At 41.1% G+C, this 20018-nt stretch overlaps 2 protein-coding genes across 2 annotated transcripts; both read right to left on the reverse strand.

Annotated features, from left to right (window-relative positions):
• Positions 1–416: 416 nt before the first annotated feature.
• On the reverse strand, positions 417–11749 carry LOC100554510 (disintegrin and metalloproteinase domain-containing protein 20-like). Its single transcript, XM_062968073.1, has 2 exons — positions 2578–11749; positions 417–1467 (listed from the first exon to the last, which is right to left on the reverse strand). Exon 1 carries the CDS (start codon positions 4757–4759, stop codon positions 2582–2584), a length of 2178 nt encoding a protein of 725 aa, XP_062824143.1. The 5' UTR covers positions 4760–11749; the 3' UTR covers positions 417–1467; positions 2578–2581.
• A 7-nt stretch (positions 11750–11756) lies between these two features.
• On the reverse strand, positions 11757–17759 carry LOC100554703 (disintegrin and metalloproteinase domain-containing protein 21-like). Its single transcript, XM_008118159.3, has one exon. The coding sequence runs from the start codon at positions 16109–16111 to the stop codon at positions 13880–13882; it is 2232 nt and encodes a 743-aa protein (XP_008116366.2). The 5' UTR covers positions 16112–17759; the 3' UTR covers positions 11757–13879.
• Between the last annotated feature and the right edge of the window lie 2259 nt (positions 17760–20018).

A 20018-nucleotide genomic window follows, 5' to 3' on the forward strand; every position in this document is an offset into this window, starting at 1 on the left:
GGAAAACAAACGGCAACCCAGATTCAAGATCTTTTTCAGTAATGTACTACAGTTGTTTTAAAATTTCTGTAATTAGGTATGGGTACATGACCTTCAACTGCTTTCAGTTACCATAAGCTCTACCCATTGTGTCAGTTATAGAATACAGAGGATAGCATATTCCAAGATGTCAGGTGTTATCTTCTCAGTCGGGATGGGAAAAGTGTGATGGCCCTGTAGATGTTGCTGGACTTCAGCTTCCGTCAAACCTACTCAATGTAGTCTGTGGTGAGGAATGATGGGAACTCATGTCAACAGCTTACTTTGTCAATATCAGATCTTGATCAAGTTCACGAGGTGCTGAATCTCTAAGTCCAAATGTTCTTTCCAATGCTGTTATAACAACATGACACAAGACCGGAAGGTAATACCTAACAAGATCCATCTACATTTGCATATCCATCTTCTCATTTTATGACTGCAAGCTTTTGTGTAGCTTGATTTCATATGTAGGAGGTAAAACAACTGGAAATTTAAATGTTTTGCTATAATATCCAAGCATTTCTGCTCTTATAGTCACTCTACTCTCCCCCTCTCCCCATTTGTGTGTTTGTAACTGAATGCACAAATCTAGGAGCTAGAGCAAACATTTGAACTAGTTGAGTTGTTTGTGTGTGATATTTGTACTTCTGGTATTGAAGGTGTGTTTTCTATTTATCCATATTATATTAGTATTCCTGCAGATTGCTTTATATTGTGTCATCAAAATATTCATATTTTGTGACTATTTTTATGAGGTTATTTGTTTTTTTAAATAGCATTCTTGAAATTTCATTACTATAATGTTCTTTTTCCCTAGTACGAAGAGGATTTTGTTGTTGTTGTAGAACACAATAAATCCCCCCTGGCAATGACTTATGGTTTCTCCAAGGGCACAAGAATAAAAATATAATTTTTATTTCATTAAAAAAATCCTTTTCTGGACTTCTGCAATTGCAGAGAAGAAGGATATTGAAAACAGACCAGCAGCAGTGACTCCCCCACAAAGCTATATTATCACAACTCTTTAATAAACTATATCTTTTTATTTCAACTTTCTGTCTACTTTGCATCTTTTGATACTTTTTCTATCTCCCTGTGTATAACAATTTATTCAATTCATGCCAAGATATAACAAGGTGAATCCTAGAGGTCTTCACATTTCAGGCTGGGCTGATCCCCAGCTATTCCTGGCCAAGGCGATAATCCCATTGTTTGTATATGTAGAACAATAGACAGTTTCTGTGTCTTATCTGATAACATCAACCAATGTTTGTCCAGTCAAGTACTCCGCTTGGGTTGAGAGATTGCTGACAGTGGAATCAGAACCGTAAAGATATTTACATTTGCAAACTTCTTCATTTCGGGACTTGATTGAAGAAATCATCACCTTTTGTTCCTGGGGGCTCACACCTTTGTTTTCTAACAACATTTCCCCATCACCTGAAACTGGACAATTAAGCCACACAGAAACTCATTAACATTTCCAAATATGAACACTGATCTTCCCCCTTCCACGGGTACGCTTCCCACAGCTGATTGGCCTTCCTGGACCAATCTCCCATCATCTCCCTGCCAGAGGGAAGCCCTGCCTGGAGGTATCAACATCAGCAGAGCCCTGGGCAATCAGGGCATGGAGCTGGAGGTTTAAATAACTGTCAGATGTATAAAACCTCATGTCTCTGCATTCATGTTATGCTTGCACTTTTGAAAGTATCCACTTGTACATGCATGCTATTTAGCCAGATTGAATAAACGACTGTTTTCATCCTGTTGAGTGATTACTCTGTCCTGGTCTATTTCAGTTGAGCTTAATGCTCGCTGGGCATGGATCCTCTTATCCATGGCCCTGGCTCCACATTCAACTACACTGTGACTTTCTTGTCATGCAGACAGTGTAATGTGAGGCTAAAATTTCAGTTACTTAAACATCTACACATCTGTACAGGAGGAGGGAGCAAGCTTGTTTTCTGCTACCCTGGAGACTAGGACGCAGAGCAACAGCTTTAAACTCCAGAAAAGGAGATTCCATCTGAACATTAGGAAGAACTTTCGCAATGTGAGAGCTGTTCAGCAGTGGAACTCTCTGCCTCGGAGTGTGGTGGAGGCTCCTTCTTTGGAGGCTTTTAAGCATTGGCTGGATGGCCATCTGTCAGAGGTGCTTTGAATGTGATTTTCCTGCTTCTAGGCAGGGGATTGGATTGGATGACCCATGGGGTCTCTTCAAACTATGATTCTGTGATTCTATGTTCAAATGCAGCTGCTGTGAATATGTGTTCTATCTGAAAAGTATGATTTTGCTTGAACTACATATTCTGTTTTTTTAAAAAAAAATTATTATCTAATATTATAAGAGTTTTCTTTGGGTAAAATATTGCACAAATCTGTAGTGCTCATACATACAAATAACATATTTCCTGTAGATGAATGTAAGATTTTACTATGAGACAAACATTTTTTTTAAACCCAGCATTTAAAAATGATGAAAATTTTGCACATATACGTTTCATATATTAATAACCTTAATATTTTCTGTTTCTTTTTTAAAACATAGTGTACCTTTTTAGCTCTTTTGTGGGCTTTCTTTGAGAGTTACATCTGCTGGATGAATACTTGAACCCAATCTTCTAAATTGCTGTCTCAGTTCAGTCCTGTAATATGCACCCAGTAAAACAACTGATAGGAGGACAAATAGTATTCCTGTAATAATCCCTGCAATGACAAAACTTCTATCTTGAAGAATGGGTCCGCTGTTAATACTGCCACCATAGCCCTTACCCATACAGTAAGGAGGACCCCAGCCATAATCACAGTGACAATGTCTACGATTGTTGCATATTCCCCGATTGTGGCATTTCCTTATGTCGCAGTCATAGTTCAAGGTGGATAGGTTTTTGCATTGCTTGTCTACACACAGCATGTCCGTACCACAGGGAGTGCCATCTGTCACTGCTCCAATATCAACCTTTTCTGATTCACTGTGGTAGTCTGTACCCCAACAATGTCTATTGCCAATGATTGTTTGAATTATGGTGCTATCTTCCTCTAGAGTTGGTAATTTCTCCACATTATCACACTGAATTCGACCACACAGGATGTGACTAGCCTTGCATTTGCTGTAAGTTCCATATTTAACACCACAGTTGCCAAAGCGATCACCCCGTGCATTAATTAGTCTGAAACAGTTCTCTGAAGCAACAGTGGCTTTCTTCCCAAATATCATTTTGCATTGTTCCTTGTGAGTAGCACAGTTCCCATGATAACAGTATGCAGCATCATTACATGGGGCACCATCTTGCACATAAACATCTTCAGGACACAATTCTGAAGTCCCAGTGCAGTACTCAGGAAGATCGCAAACACTATTTTTTTTCCGACAGAGAGTTCCCGCTGGACGATACTGGCAGTTGGCACAGCATTTTCCAACATTACAAACAGCGCCAGAGTGAAATTTACAATTAGATTGGCAACATGAATTGCGCCGACATTGGCTTTCTGAACCACAGTCACATTGTTCTCCTTTTTCCACGATTTTGTTGCCACAGTATTTGAGTTTAAATATAGTATTTGGATCTGCGGCAGTTAATAAGCAATGAGCATTTCTTCGTTTGAAGTAATCCCTATAGCTACAATCGCTAAACTTGTCAACTTCATCTGGAAATGGAGCCATAATGCAGGATTTTTGCTCACAAGTACAGTGTTCTCCATCATGGTTCATGCCAAGATGATGTCCTAATTCATGGGCAAATATAACAGAAAAAAAGGACACACTGAAACTCATGTATATTTCTACAGCAGACGCCCATTGGGAATTACAGATAGTTCCTATAAATGCTAAGCCAGCTGCGTGTTCATAAAATTTGTGTACAAATAAATGAGCAGCATCATTTGGTAGATGGTCATTCAGTGTGCGTTTTCTCCATTTGTTAAAATTATCTAACAATACATTCAATTCACTGGAAATCATTATGGGGTTCTTTTCAGACCAGATCTCCAGTCCAACTATGGATATAACAACACCAAGTGGTTTATAGAATGTATTCGTCATATGGATAATCTCTAGAACCCGTATACCTGTTAAAGTTTCATTTTTATTAAACTTGACATAACGTTGATGTTCTACCACAATTGCAATATCTGCATACCTGGTATGAGGCCACCACTTTCCTATAGAACCTCGGGCTGCCAAAATCTCTTTACTTTGGATCATGGCCTCTTGACGACTTTGCTCTTCCTTTGTGAACCCACACATAATTCGAAGGTCATCCTCTTTGCCTTCCAACTGATACACCACATGCTGAAAGCCAACAGATGCCTGGACAGGTTCAATTTCATAGGTCTCATTTTGTAAATGCAACAAACCACTGAGTCCTCCTAAGCAAGTGCTGAGAGTGACCAAAGAATGAGGCTCATCCTGTATGAAACCATTGTAGAAACAGTCATTCCTGATAAATGGGTAGTCCATTTGGAGTTTTCCTTCCTTACTATATGTGAAGATAGGAAAGAGGTTAGGGACAACATTCCTCTTCTGCCTGAGGTGCATGACATGACTCTTCCCTTCAACTTGCAGCAGGTAACTGATATCCCGGGAGTTTTGTTGTCCATCTCGGGGGGTCAGTTTCCTTGGGACAGTTACCTCATATGAAGCATACCTGAAGCCCTGAGGCAGATTATGACTAGGAGTCTCACTGAAAACACTCCACAAGATCACCACCATAATCTGAACAAAATTAAAAGTCATGATCTTTGCCAGGAGAAAGAGTCCCCTGGGTAATCTTTCTCTGTTTTCTTATTCTGGCTAGGATAGCTCGGAAAAGGACAGAAGCAAAATGGGAATGGGGCTACAAATGGGATAGAGAGGAAGGAGAGTTCTTTCTGTAGCAACTGTCAGTAGGGTTGCCTTTGGAATGTGGGCGGGACTTAGTGAGTCTGGGCCAAGACAGAAAGGATGGCAGAGAATGGGAAAGGTAGAGCGGGAAGGGAAAGGAGGCCGGCTACATCATCATCATCATCATCATCATCATCATCATCATCATCATCATCATCATTTAATTACTTATTAATCGCCCTCCATCCAAGATGCTCTAGGCGATTTACAAGATAAAATGGTAAAGGATAAAAACATACATACAAATATTGATAAAATTAACATAGATCAAAAGCTCTAGTAAAGAGCCAGGTCTTGAGTGCTAGGGTAAAAGGCCCTAACTCACGCATGGCTCTCATATAGGGCGCCAGGATATAAATCAGCGCCAGGATGAAAGCATCTGAGGGAGGGAGAGAGAAAGGTAGAGGCAATATCTGCTGGAGTTAATCCCCTCCCACATTGCCATCTCGTTTCTTCATGTGCTTTCAAATGTTTACTTAGTGGTTAAATTGTACTCAAGAAGCAAGAAGGCAGGGTGGAGGATGCTGTCAGATTTCAGCAGTGCACATCCTTCTAGGAAATGTGCACTGTTTACTAGAATGTTTTACATATAATGCATAAAGTAAGGTTCCTGATCAACCAGACCACAACTTACCCAAGGGACTGTCTGGATATTCTTCTGTCTAATTGCCTCCCTGTAAAATCTGATGATTTCTGATGCCAGAGACCACCAAAAGAATCAAGAACAAGCCACAAGAGCAAAGACAAAGATCCACACAAAGGAAAAGTGTTCTTGCCATACATCAAGGGAACCACTGACTGCATAGGGAAGCTGAGGAAGAAACACAACCTACAAATGATCTACAGACCCACTAAGAAAATCCAAGAAATGCCACATTCAGCAAACATCAAGAGAGATCCTCTCACCTCTGTGGGCGTCTACTGTATACCATGCAGCTGAGGACAAGTCTACATAGGGACCACCAAACGCAGCATTGCCCAAACACGAATCAAGGAACATGAAAGGCATGCAGACTAATTCAACCAGAGAAATCAGCCATAGCAGAGGACTGAACACAGCATATTATTTGAGAACACAGAAATGCTAGACCACTCTAGCAACCACTATGTCAGACTACACAGAGCAGCCATTGAAATCCACAAGCATGTGGACAATTTCAATAGAAAGGAGGAAAACATGAAAATGAAAAAAATCTGGCTACCGACGATGATGATGATGATGATGATGATGATGATGATGATACTTTATTTTAGAACCTGCCTCCATCTCCTCAAAGGGACTCAGGGAATAAGCCTACACGGGGAATAAGCTTAGAATACAAGTATGCAAAAATATAAAATAAAAACAAAGAATAACACATAACAATGACATAAAAGCAATTAACCACAGAATAAAAGCATCAAAAATACATTAATAAGAATCAAAGAACCAAGTAGTGGGACAAATAAAATTGCAATTGAAAGGGCAGGGCTTATGCAAAATATAATAGGGTCAGTATTAAAAAATTCTAAAATCAGGACAGAAAAAAAAACAACACTCAGAAGACAGGGGAATTCCAGACAAGAATTAATCAAGGCCAGTTAACACCTCCCAACAAAGGATTCCTCCAGGCAGGAATCAACCAGGCTTTGAAGCTGCAAGGCTTTTCAATGCTAATCAAGCTGGCAATTGCAACATTCACACTTGCCTCCAACAAACAAGAGTTCTTTCTCCCACCCTGGACATTCCACAGATATATAATCCCCACTTGCCTAGTTTCAAACAGACCTCACAACCTCTGAGGATGCCTGCCATAGTTGTAGGCAAAATGTTAGGAGAGAATGCTTTTGGAACGTGGCCATACAGCCCAGAAAATTCACAGCAACCCAATCAAGATTCCCATTTCAACCTCCAAAACTTCATCTGCCATAGTTACTGAGAAGTATCCAACCTGAGTTTACTCTAAAGATACAAGTGTAAACAGTACTAGAGATATAATGTCATTCAGTGTCATTACATTTATCCTGTGCAGCATCATGAGATAAAGTCCAAACCAGTAGCTATGGTCATGTAGGAGCTATATTTGGAGCCAGGCATCAACTATGAGCCTTAGCCAGATGCTATCCTAAAGACGTATTCTAGGATAACAGTCCTGGTGCCCTTAAGAAATATCCCTCCCTCCCTAGATCACCAAGGCAGAAATGGCCGAGAAGGAAAATGGGTGGAGGGGAAGCATTTATTTTCTAGAGAAGTAAACTGGCTTTCTGGGTTACTGCTCTCTAGGAAATAATTTGGCCAGACAACACTCAGCTGAGTACAGACTCTCTAGGCAGTTCAGGTCCAGGCTATTGGTCAACTGCATCCTCTTGTATGAACCTGCCTGGGCTCTGAGATCTTCAGGAGAGGCCCTTCTCTTGGTCCCACCTCCATCTCAAGCTCAATTGATGGTGGAGAGGAAATGGGTCTTCTCGGTGACTGCCCCTCGACTTTGGGACTCCCTGCCCAGGGAAGACAGAATGGCCCCCTCCCTGCTGTCCTTCTGGTGACAGGCTAAAACCTTCTTATTCAGACAGGCTTTTAAAGATGGTTTTTAAGATTGTCAGGGGCTGCTGTGATTTTATATGCTTTTAATTATGATTAATACTGTTTTAATATTTGTATATTTGTATATATTAAGTTGTATTGCAATGCTTTTAGTTGTGAGCTGCTTTGAATCTCTAATATAATCATAGAATCATAGAATAGTAGAGTTGGAAGAGACCTCATGGGCCATCCAGTCCAACCCCCTGCCAAGAAGCAGGAAATCGCATTCAAAGCACCCCTGACAGATGGCCATCCGGCCTCTGTTTAAAAGCCTCCAAAGAAGGAGCCTCCACCACAGTCCGGGGAAGAGAGTTCCACTGCTGAACAGCTCTCACAGTGAGGAAGTTCTTCCTGATGTTCAAATGAAATCTCCTTTCCTGTAATTTAAAGCCATTGTTCCGCATCCTAGTCTGCAGGGCAGCAGAAAACAAGCTTGCTCCCTCCTCCTGTGACTTCCCCTCACATATTTCTACATGGCTATCATGTCTCTTCTCAGCCTTCTCTTCTGCAGACTAAACATGGAGAGAAATAGCAGGCTATAAATAAACATGATGATGATGATGATGATGATGATGATAATAAAGATGATGATGATAGAATTGTGGATTTCAGATCTTGATAGAGTGTGTTACTCAGTTTGAGATCTCTGAAACCCAGTAGCCCAGGTCTCACCTGCTAGACTGAAATGTCTTCAAATCACCTGGCACCCTTCATAGATTTACAGTCTGCTCTGTTTGGACCCTTCTTGGAAGTTCCTATAATATCATGTGTTAACTTTGGATATATTGACATATGATTAATCAAAAACCCATCCCATTTTCAGACCTGTTTTCATACACACACACACACACACAGCCAATTCCATTTACCAGGAAATTTCCAAAATCGGGAGAGGGAAAATACCATTTCATGATCCGTCACCCAGAAGCTCCGTTTTTGCTCCAAGAAAATCCAGTCCATTGGCAAGAATGGGGAAAATGGCAAGGTTCCTCTTTCTGTCATTTTTATGAAAATGTCCACACTTGGAGGAAACATTTACATCTGCAAGCCCCCCAAGCTTCTGAATGTTTGAGCCATCCTCTAATTTTTAGGAAATATTTAAAGTTTCTACAAATAAATGTCTTTTAAAATAATAACAAATGAGAGTGGGGGAGGAGGACTGCTAGACTGGTGCAGGAGTACACACACACAAGCCAAAAGGTAGGGCTGGAGAAGGAATAGCAAAGACTGAGAGTCAAAGAGGAGAACTAGAAGAAGAAAGAGCTTTTTTATTTTTGTGGAGGGAGGAACTTAGGCTGCCGGTGCAGGACAGAGTACAGAAGCCAGAAGGTAGGGCTGGGGAAACTTTCCCCACGAAGACTCAAGGGAGTCAGGCTATTCCCTAAACCTAACCCCTACTCAGTGAACTTAAAGCAACCCCCCAAAAACCTCACAGTGCCCCCATAATGCACGCCCACCCACTCCTCCCTAGCGAAATTACTAGTAAAAGAAGAATTATAAGAAAGATATTAACAAAGAAAATTTAAAGCAGAAGAAAAAGTTTGGAATTCTCAAAAAAGATCTCTAAGCACCAAGATGCAGTGACAGTACTGAGATAGAACACGCGGAGCTAGCTAGCACAATCTCTCTTTCAAATGCCAGGATGCCACAGAAAAATGGTGGAGCTTGCCCTGGTATATATAGACCAGCTTTGCAAAAAGAGAAATAACCCTCGTTCTTCTTCTGATTGGCTCCGCCAAGGATAACAGGGGCAGGGGAGGAAAAACCTGCACACACGCAGCTGTTCTTCTCATGTGGCAGCCGATACAGCCAAATATCAGCCAACAGGCGCCTTGTTATTGTCAACCTTTGGCTGCCCACACCCCGTTTCTAGGGATCTGGCTGATGGATTGCCCAAATCCCCCGAAAAAGGTTTATCAAAGTGATATTGTGCACACCCCTAGTGTTAAACGGCTGCCAACACATACATATACAAAAAGAGAGGGGGGTGGGGAGAGAAAGAAAAGCTGACTTGGCTTACATTGAGAACAAGGGAAACCTACCTTGCCTCAGTTTTAATTGCTATCAATGTACATAAATACGAATTATTTTCAGACTGATATCACTATTCTGGAAACATAGAATTGGAAGAGAGCACATGGACCATCTAGTCCAAGGGTCCCCAAACTTTTTATGCAGAGGGCCAGTCCACAATCCTTCATACTGTTGAGGGGCCGGATTATCATTTGAAAAAAATACGAACAAATTCCGATGCACACTGCACATGTCTTATTTGTAGTGCAAAAACAACAACAACAACAACAACAACAACAACAAGAACAATGAAAGAACAATACAATATTTAAAAATAAAAACAATTTTAACCAACATACATTTATCAGAATTTCAATGGGAAGTGTGGGCCTGCTTATGGCCAATGAGATAGTCAAGTTAATTAGGGTTGTTGTTGTTGTTGTGTGCCTTCAAGTCATTTCAGACTTTGGGCGAGCCTAAGTCTAAAATTTATTTATTTACTACATTTGTATCACACCCTTCTCACCCCAAAGGGGACTCAAGTGTGGCTTACAAATTATATGTACATACAATATGTTATATTATTAGCATAGCACACTATTAGCATTATATATTGCTATATTGAACTATACCACTATACTGTAATATTATTAGTAATATATAATATATAATTAATACTATTGTATGGTATTATTATTATTAGTGTTATATTGTATTACATTATAATATTATTATCAATATTATATGTATATACAATATATCTATATATATAAAAGAGTGATGGCATCAGGGCAGCGGACAAAACAACAAAACTACAGGCCTCCCAACCTCAAAATTTGACAACAAAACCCATCATTCACGGCTCTAGGTTGATACAACAAAAAAAAAGAAAAAGAAAAATAAAGTCCTAATTACAGGGAGAGGAATAATAGTTTTTATCCAATTGCTGCCAGTTTGAAGGCTAAACTCCGCCCACTTGGTCTCCTAGCAACCTACTCAGTCCAAGGGACAGGCACAGTTAGGCCTCACTTAGGCCTCTTCCACAGATTATCATATTTTAACTGGATTATATGGCAGTGTACACTCTATATACACATCTATATAACCCATTTAGAATTTTATATTATCTGCTTTGAACTGGATTATCTTGACTCCACACTGCCATATAATCCACTTCAGTGTGCATACTAAACATAAAGACAACTATACAACAGACATTCAATACCACTACTACCTCAACAATTTCTCACCAACACCAGTAGACAATACCACAGCAACGCGTGGCCGGGCACAGCTAGTTATATTATAAAACTGAGGGCGGGGGCCAGGTAAATGACCTTGGAGGGCCGCATCCGGCCCCCGGGCCTTAGTTTGGGGACCCCTGATCTAGTCCAACCTTCTGCCATGCAGGAAAAGCATAATCAAAGTACCCCTGACAAATGGCCATCCAGCCTCTGTTTAAAAGCCGTCAAGGAAGGCGCTTCCACTACACTTCAAAGCAGACAGCTTCATTGATGAAAAGTTCTTACAGTCAGGAAGTTCTTCCTAATGTTCAGGTGGAATCTCCTTTTCTGTAATTTGAACCCATTGCCCCGAGTCCTAGTTTCCAGTGCAGCAGAAAACAAGCCTGCTCCCTTTCCTTATGACATCCTTCCACATATTTTTACATGGCTATCATGTCTCCTCTCAACCTTTTCTTCTGCAGGCTAAATATACCCAGCTCATGGGGCATGGTCTCCAGACCTTTGATAGTTTTAGTTGCCCTCCTCTGGACACCTTCCAGCTTGTCAATATCTCTTTTAAACTGTGGTGCCCAGAATTGGACACAATATTCCAGGTGAGGCCTGATTAAAGCAGAATAGAGAGGCACCATGACTTCACTTATACTCCTTTTGATGCAGCCCAAAATCCCTTTGGCTTTTTAAGCTGTTGCATCAGACCACTGGCTCATGTTCAACTTGTTGTCCACAAAAACTCCAAGATCTTTTTCACATGGACTGTTGTCGAGCCAGGCGTCACCCATTCTGTATCTGTGCATATTATTTTTTCTGCATTAAGTGTAGATCTTACATTTGTCCTTGCTGAAATTCATTTTGTTAGTTTTGGCCCAGCTCTCTAATCTGTTAAGGTCATTTTGAATACTGATCTATTAGCTATTCCTCCTAATTTGACATCATCTGCAAACATGACAAGCATGCCCTCTAAACCTTCATGCACATCAGTAATAAAGATGCTGAACAGAACCCAGGACAAAACCCTATGGATGAAGATAACTAGTATTATCTAGCCCACATTTTATTAATTTGTTTGCAAGAAGATCATGGGGGACCTTGTCAAAGGCCTTACTGAAACCAAGATATGCTACATCCACAGCATTTCCTGCATCTGCCAAGCTTGTAACCCTATCAAAAAAAATAAAAATAAAATATTAGTCTGGGGTTACTTGTTTTTGAGAAATCTATGTTGACTTTTAGTAATGATTGCAGTCTGCCTCCTTAATGGTTTTTTCTGGTATTGATGTCAGTCTGACAGGGTGGTAATTATTTGTGTCCTATTTTTCCCCCTTCTTGAAGATAGGACAACAATTGCCCTCTTCCAGCCTGTTGGGACTTCTCCTGTTCTCCAAGAATTGCCAGTGGTTCTTAAATTACTGCTGCTAGTTCCTTCAATACTCCTGGATGTAGTTCATCTGGCCCTGAAGACCTGAATTCGTTTAGAGTGGCCAGGTATTCCTGGACTATTTCTTTACCTATTTTGGGTTGCATGTCCCCTATTACCTCATCTGCTCCATGTTGCTCAGGTTGAATACCAATCTCTTTTTGGAAGAAGATTGAGGCAAAGAAGGTGTTGAGCAAGTTTGTTTTCTGCTGCCCTGGAGACTAGCTACAGAAAAGGAGATTCCACTTGAACATTGGGAAGAACTTCCTCACTGTGAGAGCTGTTCAGCAGTGGAATTCTCTGCCCCAGACTGTGGTGGAGGCTCCTTCTTTGGAGGCTTTTAAACAGAGGCTGGATGGGGTGCTTTGAATGCGATTTTTCTGCTTCTTGGCAGGGGGTTGGACTGTATGGCCCCTGAGGTCTCTTCCAACTCTTTGATTCTATGAGCAGCTCTGTTAGCATTTCACCACCTCCTGTAAGCAGAAGCCCTACAATTTCCCTTTTCTTCCTTTTCCCCCTGACTTAACCAAAGAACCCCTTTTTATTGTTTTTAATCTCTATGGCAAGCCTGACCTCATTTTGTGCCTTAGCCTTACCAACCTTTCCCCTACATATGCTGGTTATTTGTTTGAATTCCTCTTTGATGATCCCCCCTTTCCATTTATTGTGCATGTCTCTTTTAATTCTTAGCTCAGTTAGAAGTAGTAATTTTCACAAGACTTGTTTGATATATAATATAACTGTAGATAGACATTCCAAAATAGATTGTTAACATCATGTTTCAAGATACTAGGTGTATGTGTTCCTTTAAAAAAAAAAAGCAGTAGAAGTCTGCTTAGACTTGCCAGTAGTTCAGAAATTACTTCTGCTAGTTCTTTCAATACTCTTGGGCATCGTTCATCCAGCCCTGGGGACTTGAATTCATTTAGAGTAGCCAGGTATTCCTGGACTACTTCTTTACCTATTTTGGGTTGCATATCCCCTAGTAATATTGGCAAATATGAATTTCTTTGCTCAGTCAAAACAATTTTAAATGTCAAAAAATTGACATTGCTTGGAAAACTTCCATTATTGGTGAAAAACTATCATTGATTTACAAATAAATGATTTTTTTCCTGCTGATCATTTCACATCACAAAGTTAAATATACACTGATGGATGTCAACAGAGTTTAATCAGAAACAATGATTGAAAATAAAATGAAGTCTTCTTGGCATTGGTGATATCTTGACTGTTGTTGCACTTATATTGGATCGCAGGAGGTGATATGCATTATATGCATGCTCATATTTGTAATTCCAATATTTAAGTTGCACCTTTTACATTCTAACATTTGTACTTAGAGTAATTAACATTTGTTCCACATATATTGGGGTATGTGTTTGCAATTCTATGTTGAAGCAGAAAATATTAAATTGTGTTTGATCATGCACAAAACCTGTTTATGGATTTTAGGGGAGAAAACTGATAACTGGGAGTTTGGACCGAATGTTTGCAGGACATATTTTTGCCCAGATTGGCTAAATGAATTGGTATCTATGAAGTATAGATTGTAGATAATTTCAACATATAGTCCAGGATTTCTTCACTCTTGATAAGACCAATAATTTTATAAACCAATGTGTCTAGAAGAATATAGCTTTTAAAAAAATATTTCAAATCTTGCACTTTCAATTGCATATTGCACATTATTTCCTATGCATATATTCAAAACACTGGTCATTAGTTATTACTTTTATCTACTGTGTACTTTCCTCCTGATTTAACTCTCTTGGAAGAAATTGTGTCCTCAGTCTTCTAAACTGATCTATCAACTTATTCCTGAAATATACAATCACACCAGTCCACACAAGAGCAACAGAAGAAATATATACAATTCCTACAATAGTTAGTATTCTAGCAAAACTCATATTATACTTCTGTGGGGCAGGGGGTCCACTGTCAATGCTGCCACCGTTGCCTTTACTTAGACAGTTGGGAGGGGCCCATCCGTAATCACAGTGACAATTGTTGAGAGTGTTGCATACTCCCCTATTATGACATGTGGAGACATTGCAGTCATATTTCAAGAGGGAGACATTCACACATTGCCGTTCAATACACATCTTGTCAGTACCACATGAAGTACCATCTTTCACTGCTCCGATATCAGCTGTCTCCTTTCCACGATGATGAACTGTACCCCAGCATTCACCATTGTCAGCATGTGACTGAATTATAGAATTCTGTTTCTCTAAAGAAGGCAAGAGATCCACACCATCACACTGAATTCGTCCACATAGGATATTCTCAGCGTTACATTTGTTATAAATTCCATATCTGATTCCACAGTTACCAAAGCGATTGCCTTGAACATTAATCTCTCTGAAGCAACTTTCTGAAGCAACTCGTGCCTTGTTGCCAAAAATGATTTTGCATTGTTCACTATGAGTAGTGCAGTTTCCATGATAACAAAATGCACCATTGCTACATTGGGTACCATCTTGAATATAAACATCATCAGGACACCACTGTGAAGTCCCATTGCAATACTCAGGAAGATCACAAATGCCATTCTTCTCTCTGCAAAGGGATTGAGCTGGAAGGTAATGACACTCAGAACAGCATTGTCCAAAAGCACAACTGACACCTGAACGCAAAATGCAATTAGATTGACAGCACGGATCTGACTCACATTCAGCTTTTGAACCACAGTCACATTGCTCACCTTTCTCCATCACTTTGTTTCCACAGTATTCGGATGTATAAATTTTATTGAGGTCTGGTGGAATTAATAGGCAATGTGAATTCCTTAATTTCAAGTAATTTTTATAACTGCAATTGCTAAATTGATCAGTGGGTACTTGAACTGTAGCCATTATACAGGCATCTCGATTGCAACTACAGAATTTTTTGTCATGTTTCATACCAAGAATGTGCCCTAATTCATGAGCAAATGTATTAGAAAAATGAAATAAACTGGAAGTCATGTATGATTCCACAGCAGATCCCCAATGCTTATCACAAATTGTTCCTAGGTATGCCAATCCATGTATAGTTCCAAACCTCTTATATACAAATAAGTGACCAGCATCATTCTGTAGCCGTTGAACAAGAGAGTCTCTTCTCCAGCGTGTAAATGACAATAGTGTGTCATTAATGGTGTCAGCAATTTCTATGAGATTCTTGGTGGACCAGATCTCAAGCCCAGCTAGAGACAACTGAAGAGGAATTGGGTCATACAGTGAATTTGCAGTATGGATAACATTCAGAACATGTAGAGTAGTAAGCGTTTCATTTTTGTGAAACTTCACAAATCGTTCATGTTCCACCACAACTGCTAACTTCACATATCTGATATGTGTCCACCACATTCCTCTTGCATCTATTCCTACTACTTCATTCTCTGCCTTCTGCATCATAGCCTCTTGACGTTTTTGCTCTTCCTCTGTCAACCCACACATAATATGGACTGCATCTTCTTTCTTTTTCAAATGATACACCACATGTTGAAAGGTGTAAGATGCTGGAACAGGTTCAATTTCATACATCTTGTTTTTTAATCGTAAAATACCCTTGAGTCCTCCTGAGCAAGTGCTGAGTGTGACCAGAGAGGAAGGAATGCCCTGCACAACACCATGGTAGAAGCAATCATCTCTGATAAATGGATAGTCCACCTGGAGATCCCCATCCTTTTTGTAAGTGAAAACTGGAAACTGTTTAGGGAACAAGCCCTGTATCTGTCTGAGATAGAGAATGTGGATTTTCCCTTCAATCCGCAAAAGATACGTGATACCTTGAGATTCTTGTTCTCTAAATCTCGGAGTTAGTTTCCTTGGGATGGTCACCTCATATGATTCATATCCAAAGCCTTGTGTTGGTATCTGCCCTGTAGTCTCTGTGAGACAATTCCTGAAAAGCATGATAATGAGACAAGATAAAATACTTGTCCTTTTCCTGTAAAGGGGAATTAGTCCCATTAAGTATGTCATCTGGGATCTTATGGCAAAAGGAGAAATACACAGCTGTGGCTAGGAAGCAAAAAGGAAAGTATGAACATGGCTGCATAGGAATTAGAAGGGGGGATTCTGTACATAGCAACAGCCAATGAGGTTTTCTTTGGAATGGAGGTGGAGCCTGGATGATCCAGAATGGAACAGAACAACAGTGGCTGGGTGAGAACAAAAAGGGGCTTCAGAAGTATCTAGCTGAAAGAGCTACAGCAAGACAAGCTAGTTTTGATGGGAAACTCTTATTTGGTTAGATACAGTGCTATTTTAAAAAGTATGTTCTTATCACCTTGACTATTAAAGAGTGCCTAGTTAAGGGATGTTGGATATCAAGGATAGAGTAGGTGTCAAAGTCAGGTCTTCTTCTGATGTAGAGCTAGTAGATATGAGGCCACCAAATGTATGCCCCTGTCATTCTCTATCCCAGAGTTAGGCAACTTCTGTAGGGACAATATTTCTTGCCCATGCACTTGCCATAGCATGCATCATATTTGGCTAATGTAAGTTTAGTGTTGCACTTCTTTGTTTGTTTGGGTTCATTTCTAGCCAGTTGGGAGGAGAAGGCACTGGAGTGTTAAAGGGCATGCTGTTGCTTCAAGAGTGTGACTTATCATTTTGTCGTTTTTTTATATATGTATGTGGAAACACATTGCAATTTGTGGGATTTGGTGGCTCTGAGATGTTAGATGGGTTTGAGGACTGCATAAAATATTTAAGACTACACTTATACTTTGTGCACTTTTGCACAAGATAAGAACCTGAGTTATTCCAGATTCCCTTTCTCCCTTAAATGTAGTTTTTCAATTAATCTTTCAAAAACATTTTGCAGTTGAAAACAATTACTTAATCTCTACAGGACAGCTACTGGCATCCACTGGTGATGGTTGAATATGGGACTTCAAAGATGGAATCACAAGTTCAGTAGAAGGAGTGAAAGGGGTACAAAATATTCCTAGTTGCCAAGCCCAAATATGGTACACTGGGGAATCTGTGTCCTTGGTGGGTATAAAATGTTATGCTCTCCTACCTGGTTTTTGAATGGGGTCGGGGGGTGGGGTGGGAGAAAGAGAAAGTTAAAAGTTAGGAAAGGGTCTTAACTAGCATGCTACAACACTCTGAAAGCAAGTTCATCCAAAATCCTGATCCAAGGTTTGAACAGGCAACCATGCTCTTGCAAAAACCTCAAACATGCACCTCTGAGGTTTTCTTTGGAATGGAGGTGGAATCTGGATGATCCATAATGGAACAAAATAACAGTGGCTGGGTGAAAATAAAAAGAGGCTTCAGAGGTATGTAGCTGAAAAAGCTACAGCAAGAAGAGGTAGTTTTGATGGGAAATTCTTACGGGGTTAGGCACAGTGCGCTACAGCCAATCTGTTATCTTTTGACTTTTTAAAAAGGTCCCAAATGGCCTATACTTCTATAGATATATGAGGATATTTTACTACATTATGCTAAGGGATATTTCAATATAAGAAAGACATTTTCAAAACAAAAAATCAAAAGCATCTTCTGGGAGGAAAAACAGTCTGTGGCAGGTTCCAATGGTGGTGGTGGTGGTGATGATGATGCCTTACAAAAGCAAAATGCGGGATGATCTAAAAACCTGACAATAAAAATTAAAACACAGTTAATGAAATTATGATATCAAAACCATTACATTTTTAAAAATACAAAATAATTTCAAGGCATAACAAAGTTATACTTAAAGCCTGCACATCTTACAAAAAGACTGAACAAAAAAGACTTTGCTCGCTACCAAAATGAGAGTAGAGATGGGGTCAGCCTGGCCCCGCAAAGAAGGAAAGTCCACAGACTGGGAGCAGCCAGTGAAAAGTATCCCACCAAGACAGGCTTGTGATAGTGGCAAGACCGAGAGGAACATCTTCCCCGAGTTCTTAAGACTGGCAGGGGCATACAGAGATACAGAGTGTTTTAAATGGTGTGGACCTATGCCATAATCGGTCATGACTAACACCTTGAATTGGGCCCAGAAACAAGCTGTTCGTTACTGTAGGTGTTTCAACATGGTAAGAAGAGATAGAATCCTATGGTGGTGTGGTTGAATTTTTGCAAAAAGCTACAAATAGGGAACACAGGCATCTTGAAATGATCTTTGGAAAACGAAGTGACTTGGGAGCTGAACATTTCCCAGTCATGTCCTGTTGGAGTGTAAAACTTTCTTTCTTGTTTTCTTAAGAGTTTCCTACCAAGGGGTGACACCAATAAATCCAGCCTGCTTTTTTCTACTATGCCACCAAGACACAAGAAATACATGAGATACTGAAAAATGAAATATGAATATTATTCTGGATATGTCTCGACAGCTACAAGGTAAGCTGAAAAAGATTACCCTTGTCCCTGTTCACAAGTCAGCTCATGCCCAGCTCTGTTGCTACTAAGGTGGAAAAACCTGGCAGGTTGATTGATCCAAGTTCTAAGTGTTTGTGTGCATTGAGATGTCTGTCTCCTTCCTTTCCCTGTTCCTTTTCTTCTCCTCATCATCCTCAGAATAACAATGCTCATATAAACCCACATGAAATTTAAGATTGTGCATGATCTTAAAGAGACAGATTTTGAGAGCCATAATGTTGTAGTGGTTTGAACATGGGTTAATCCCTCTTCAGCTGTGGTGACCCTGGGTCACCACACTCTCACAGCCTTGGAAGGCAAATGCAAACTCACTCTGAACATGTCTTGTCAAGAAAACCATATAATAGAGCCACTTTACAGGAAGAAACCGGAAGGCACACAACAGCAATGCAAAGAAGAGTATGCATGTGTGAGAGAAAAATTATTAGTACAGTAGAGTCTCACTTATCCAACATAAACGGGCCGGCAGAACATTGGATAAGCGAATATGTTGGATAATAAGGAGAGATTAAGGAAAAGCCTATTAAACATCAAATTAGGTTATGATTTTACAAATTAAGCACCAAAACATCATGTTATACAACAAATTTGACAGAAAAAATAGTTCAATACGTAGTAATGCTGTGTAGTAATTACTGTATTTACGAATTTAGCACCAAAATATCATGATGTATTGAAAATATTGACTACAAAAATGCGTTGGATAATCCAGAATGTTGGATAAGTGAGACTCTACTGTATTTGCACAAATCAAATACAGAAATTTAAAACTGGGGTAAATTAAACTTAAATTAGAAAAAGCACCAACAAAACGCAAATCTCATGTGATTGCTTCTCTTACCCAAGCTCAGGGCCGGCCCCACGCATGCGGCAGCTGATGCCGCCGCCTCGGGCGCAGGCCCGGGGGGGCGCCGTCAGGCTGGGCGGGAGGCGGGGCACCGCCCTGACGGTGCCCCGCCTCCCGCCCAGTGCGCCCTGGCCCGTCTGGCCTGCTAGAAAAGGCCAGACGGGCGAGCGGGAGTAGCGTGGGAGGCGGGGCCAGCTCTGACGCCGCTCCCCCCCCCCGCCCAGCGTGCCTTGGCCCTGCCTCCCACGCAGCGTGGGAGGCGGGGCCAAGGCACGCTGGGCGGGGGGGGGGGAGCGGCGTCAGAGCTGGCCCCGCCTCCCACGCTACTCCCGCTCGCCCGTCTGGCCTTTTGTAGCAGGCCAGACTCAGCGGAGGTTTCTCCAGGCCGCGATTGCGGCCTGGAGGAACCTCCGCTGAGTCTGGCCTGCTACACAAGGCCAGACGGGCGAGCGGGGGTAACGTGGGAGGCGGGGCCAGCTCTGACGCCGCCCCCCCGCCCAGCGTGCCCTGGCCCCGCCTCCCACGTTGCGTGGGAGGCAGGGCCAAGGCACGCTGGGCGGGGGGGGGGGGGAGCGGCGTCAGAGCTGGCCCCGCCTCCCACGTTACCCCCGCTCGCCCGTCTGGCCTTTTGTAGCAGGCCAGACTCAGCGGAGGTTCCTCCAGGCCGCA

The sequence above is a fragment of the Anolis carolinensis genome, chromosome 1, assembly GCF_035594765.1.
Source record: "Anolis carolinensis isolate JA03-04 chromosome 1, rAnoCar3.1.pri, whole genome shotgun sequence".
Taxonomy (NCBI): domain Eukaryota; kingdom Metazoa; phylum Chordata; class Lepidosauria; order Squamata; family Dactyloidae; genus Anolis; species Anolis carolinensis.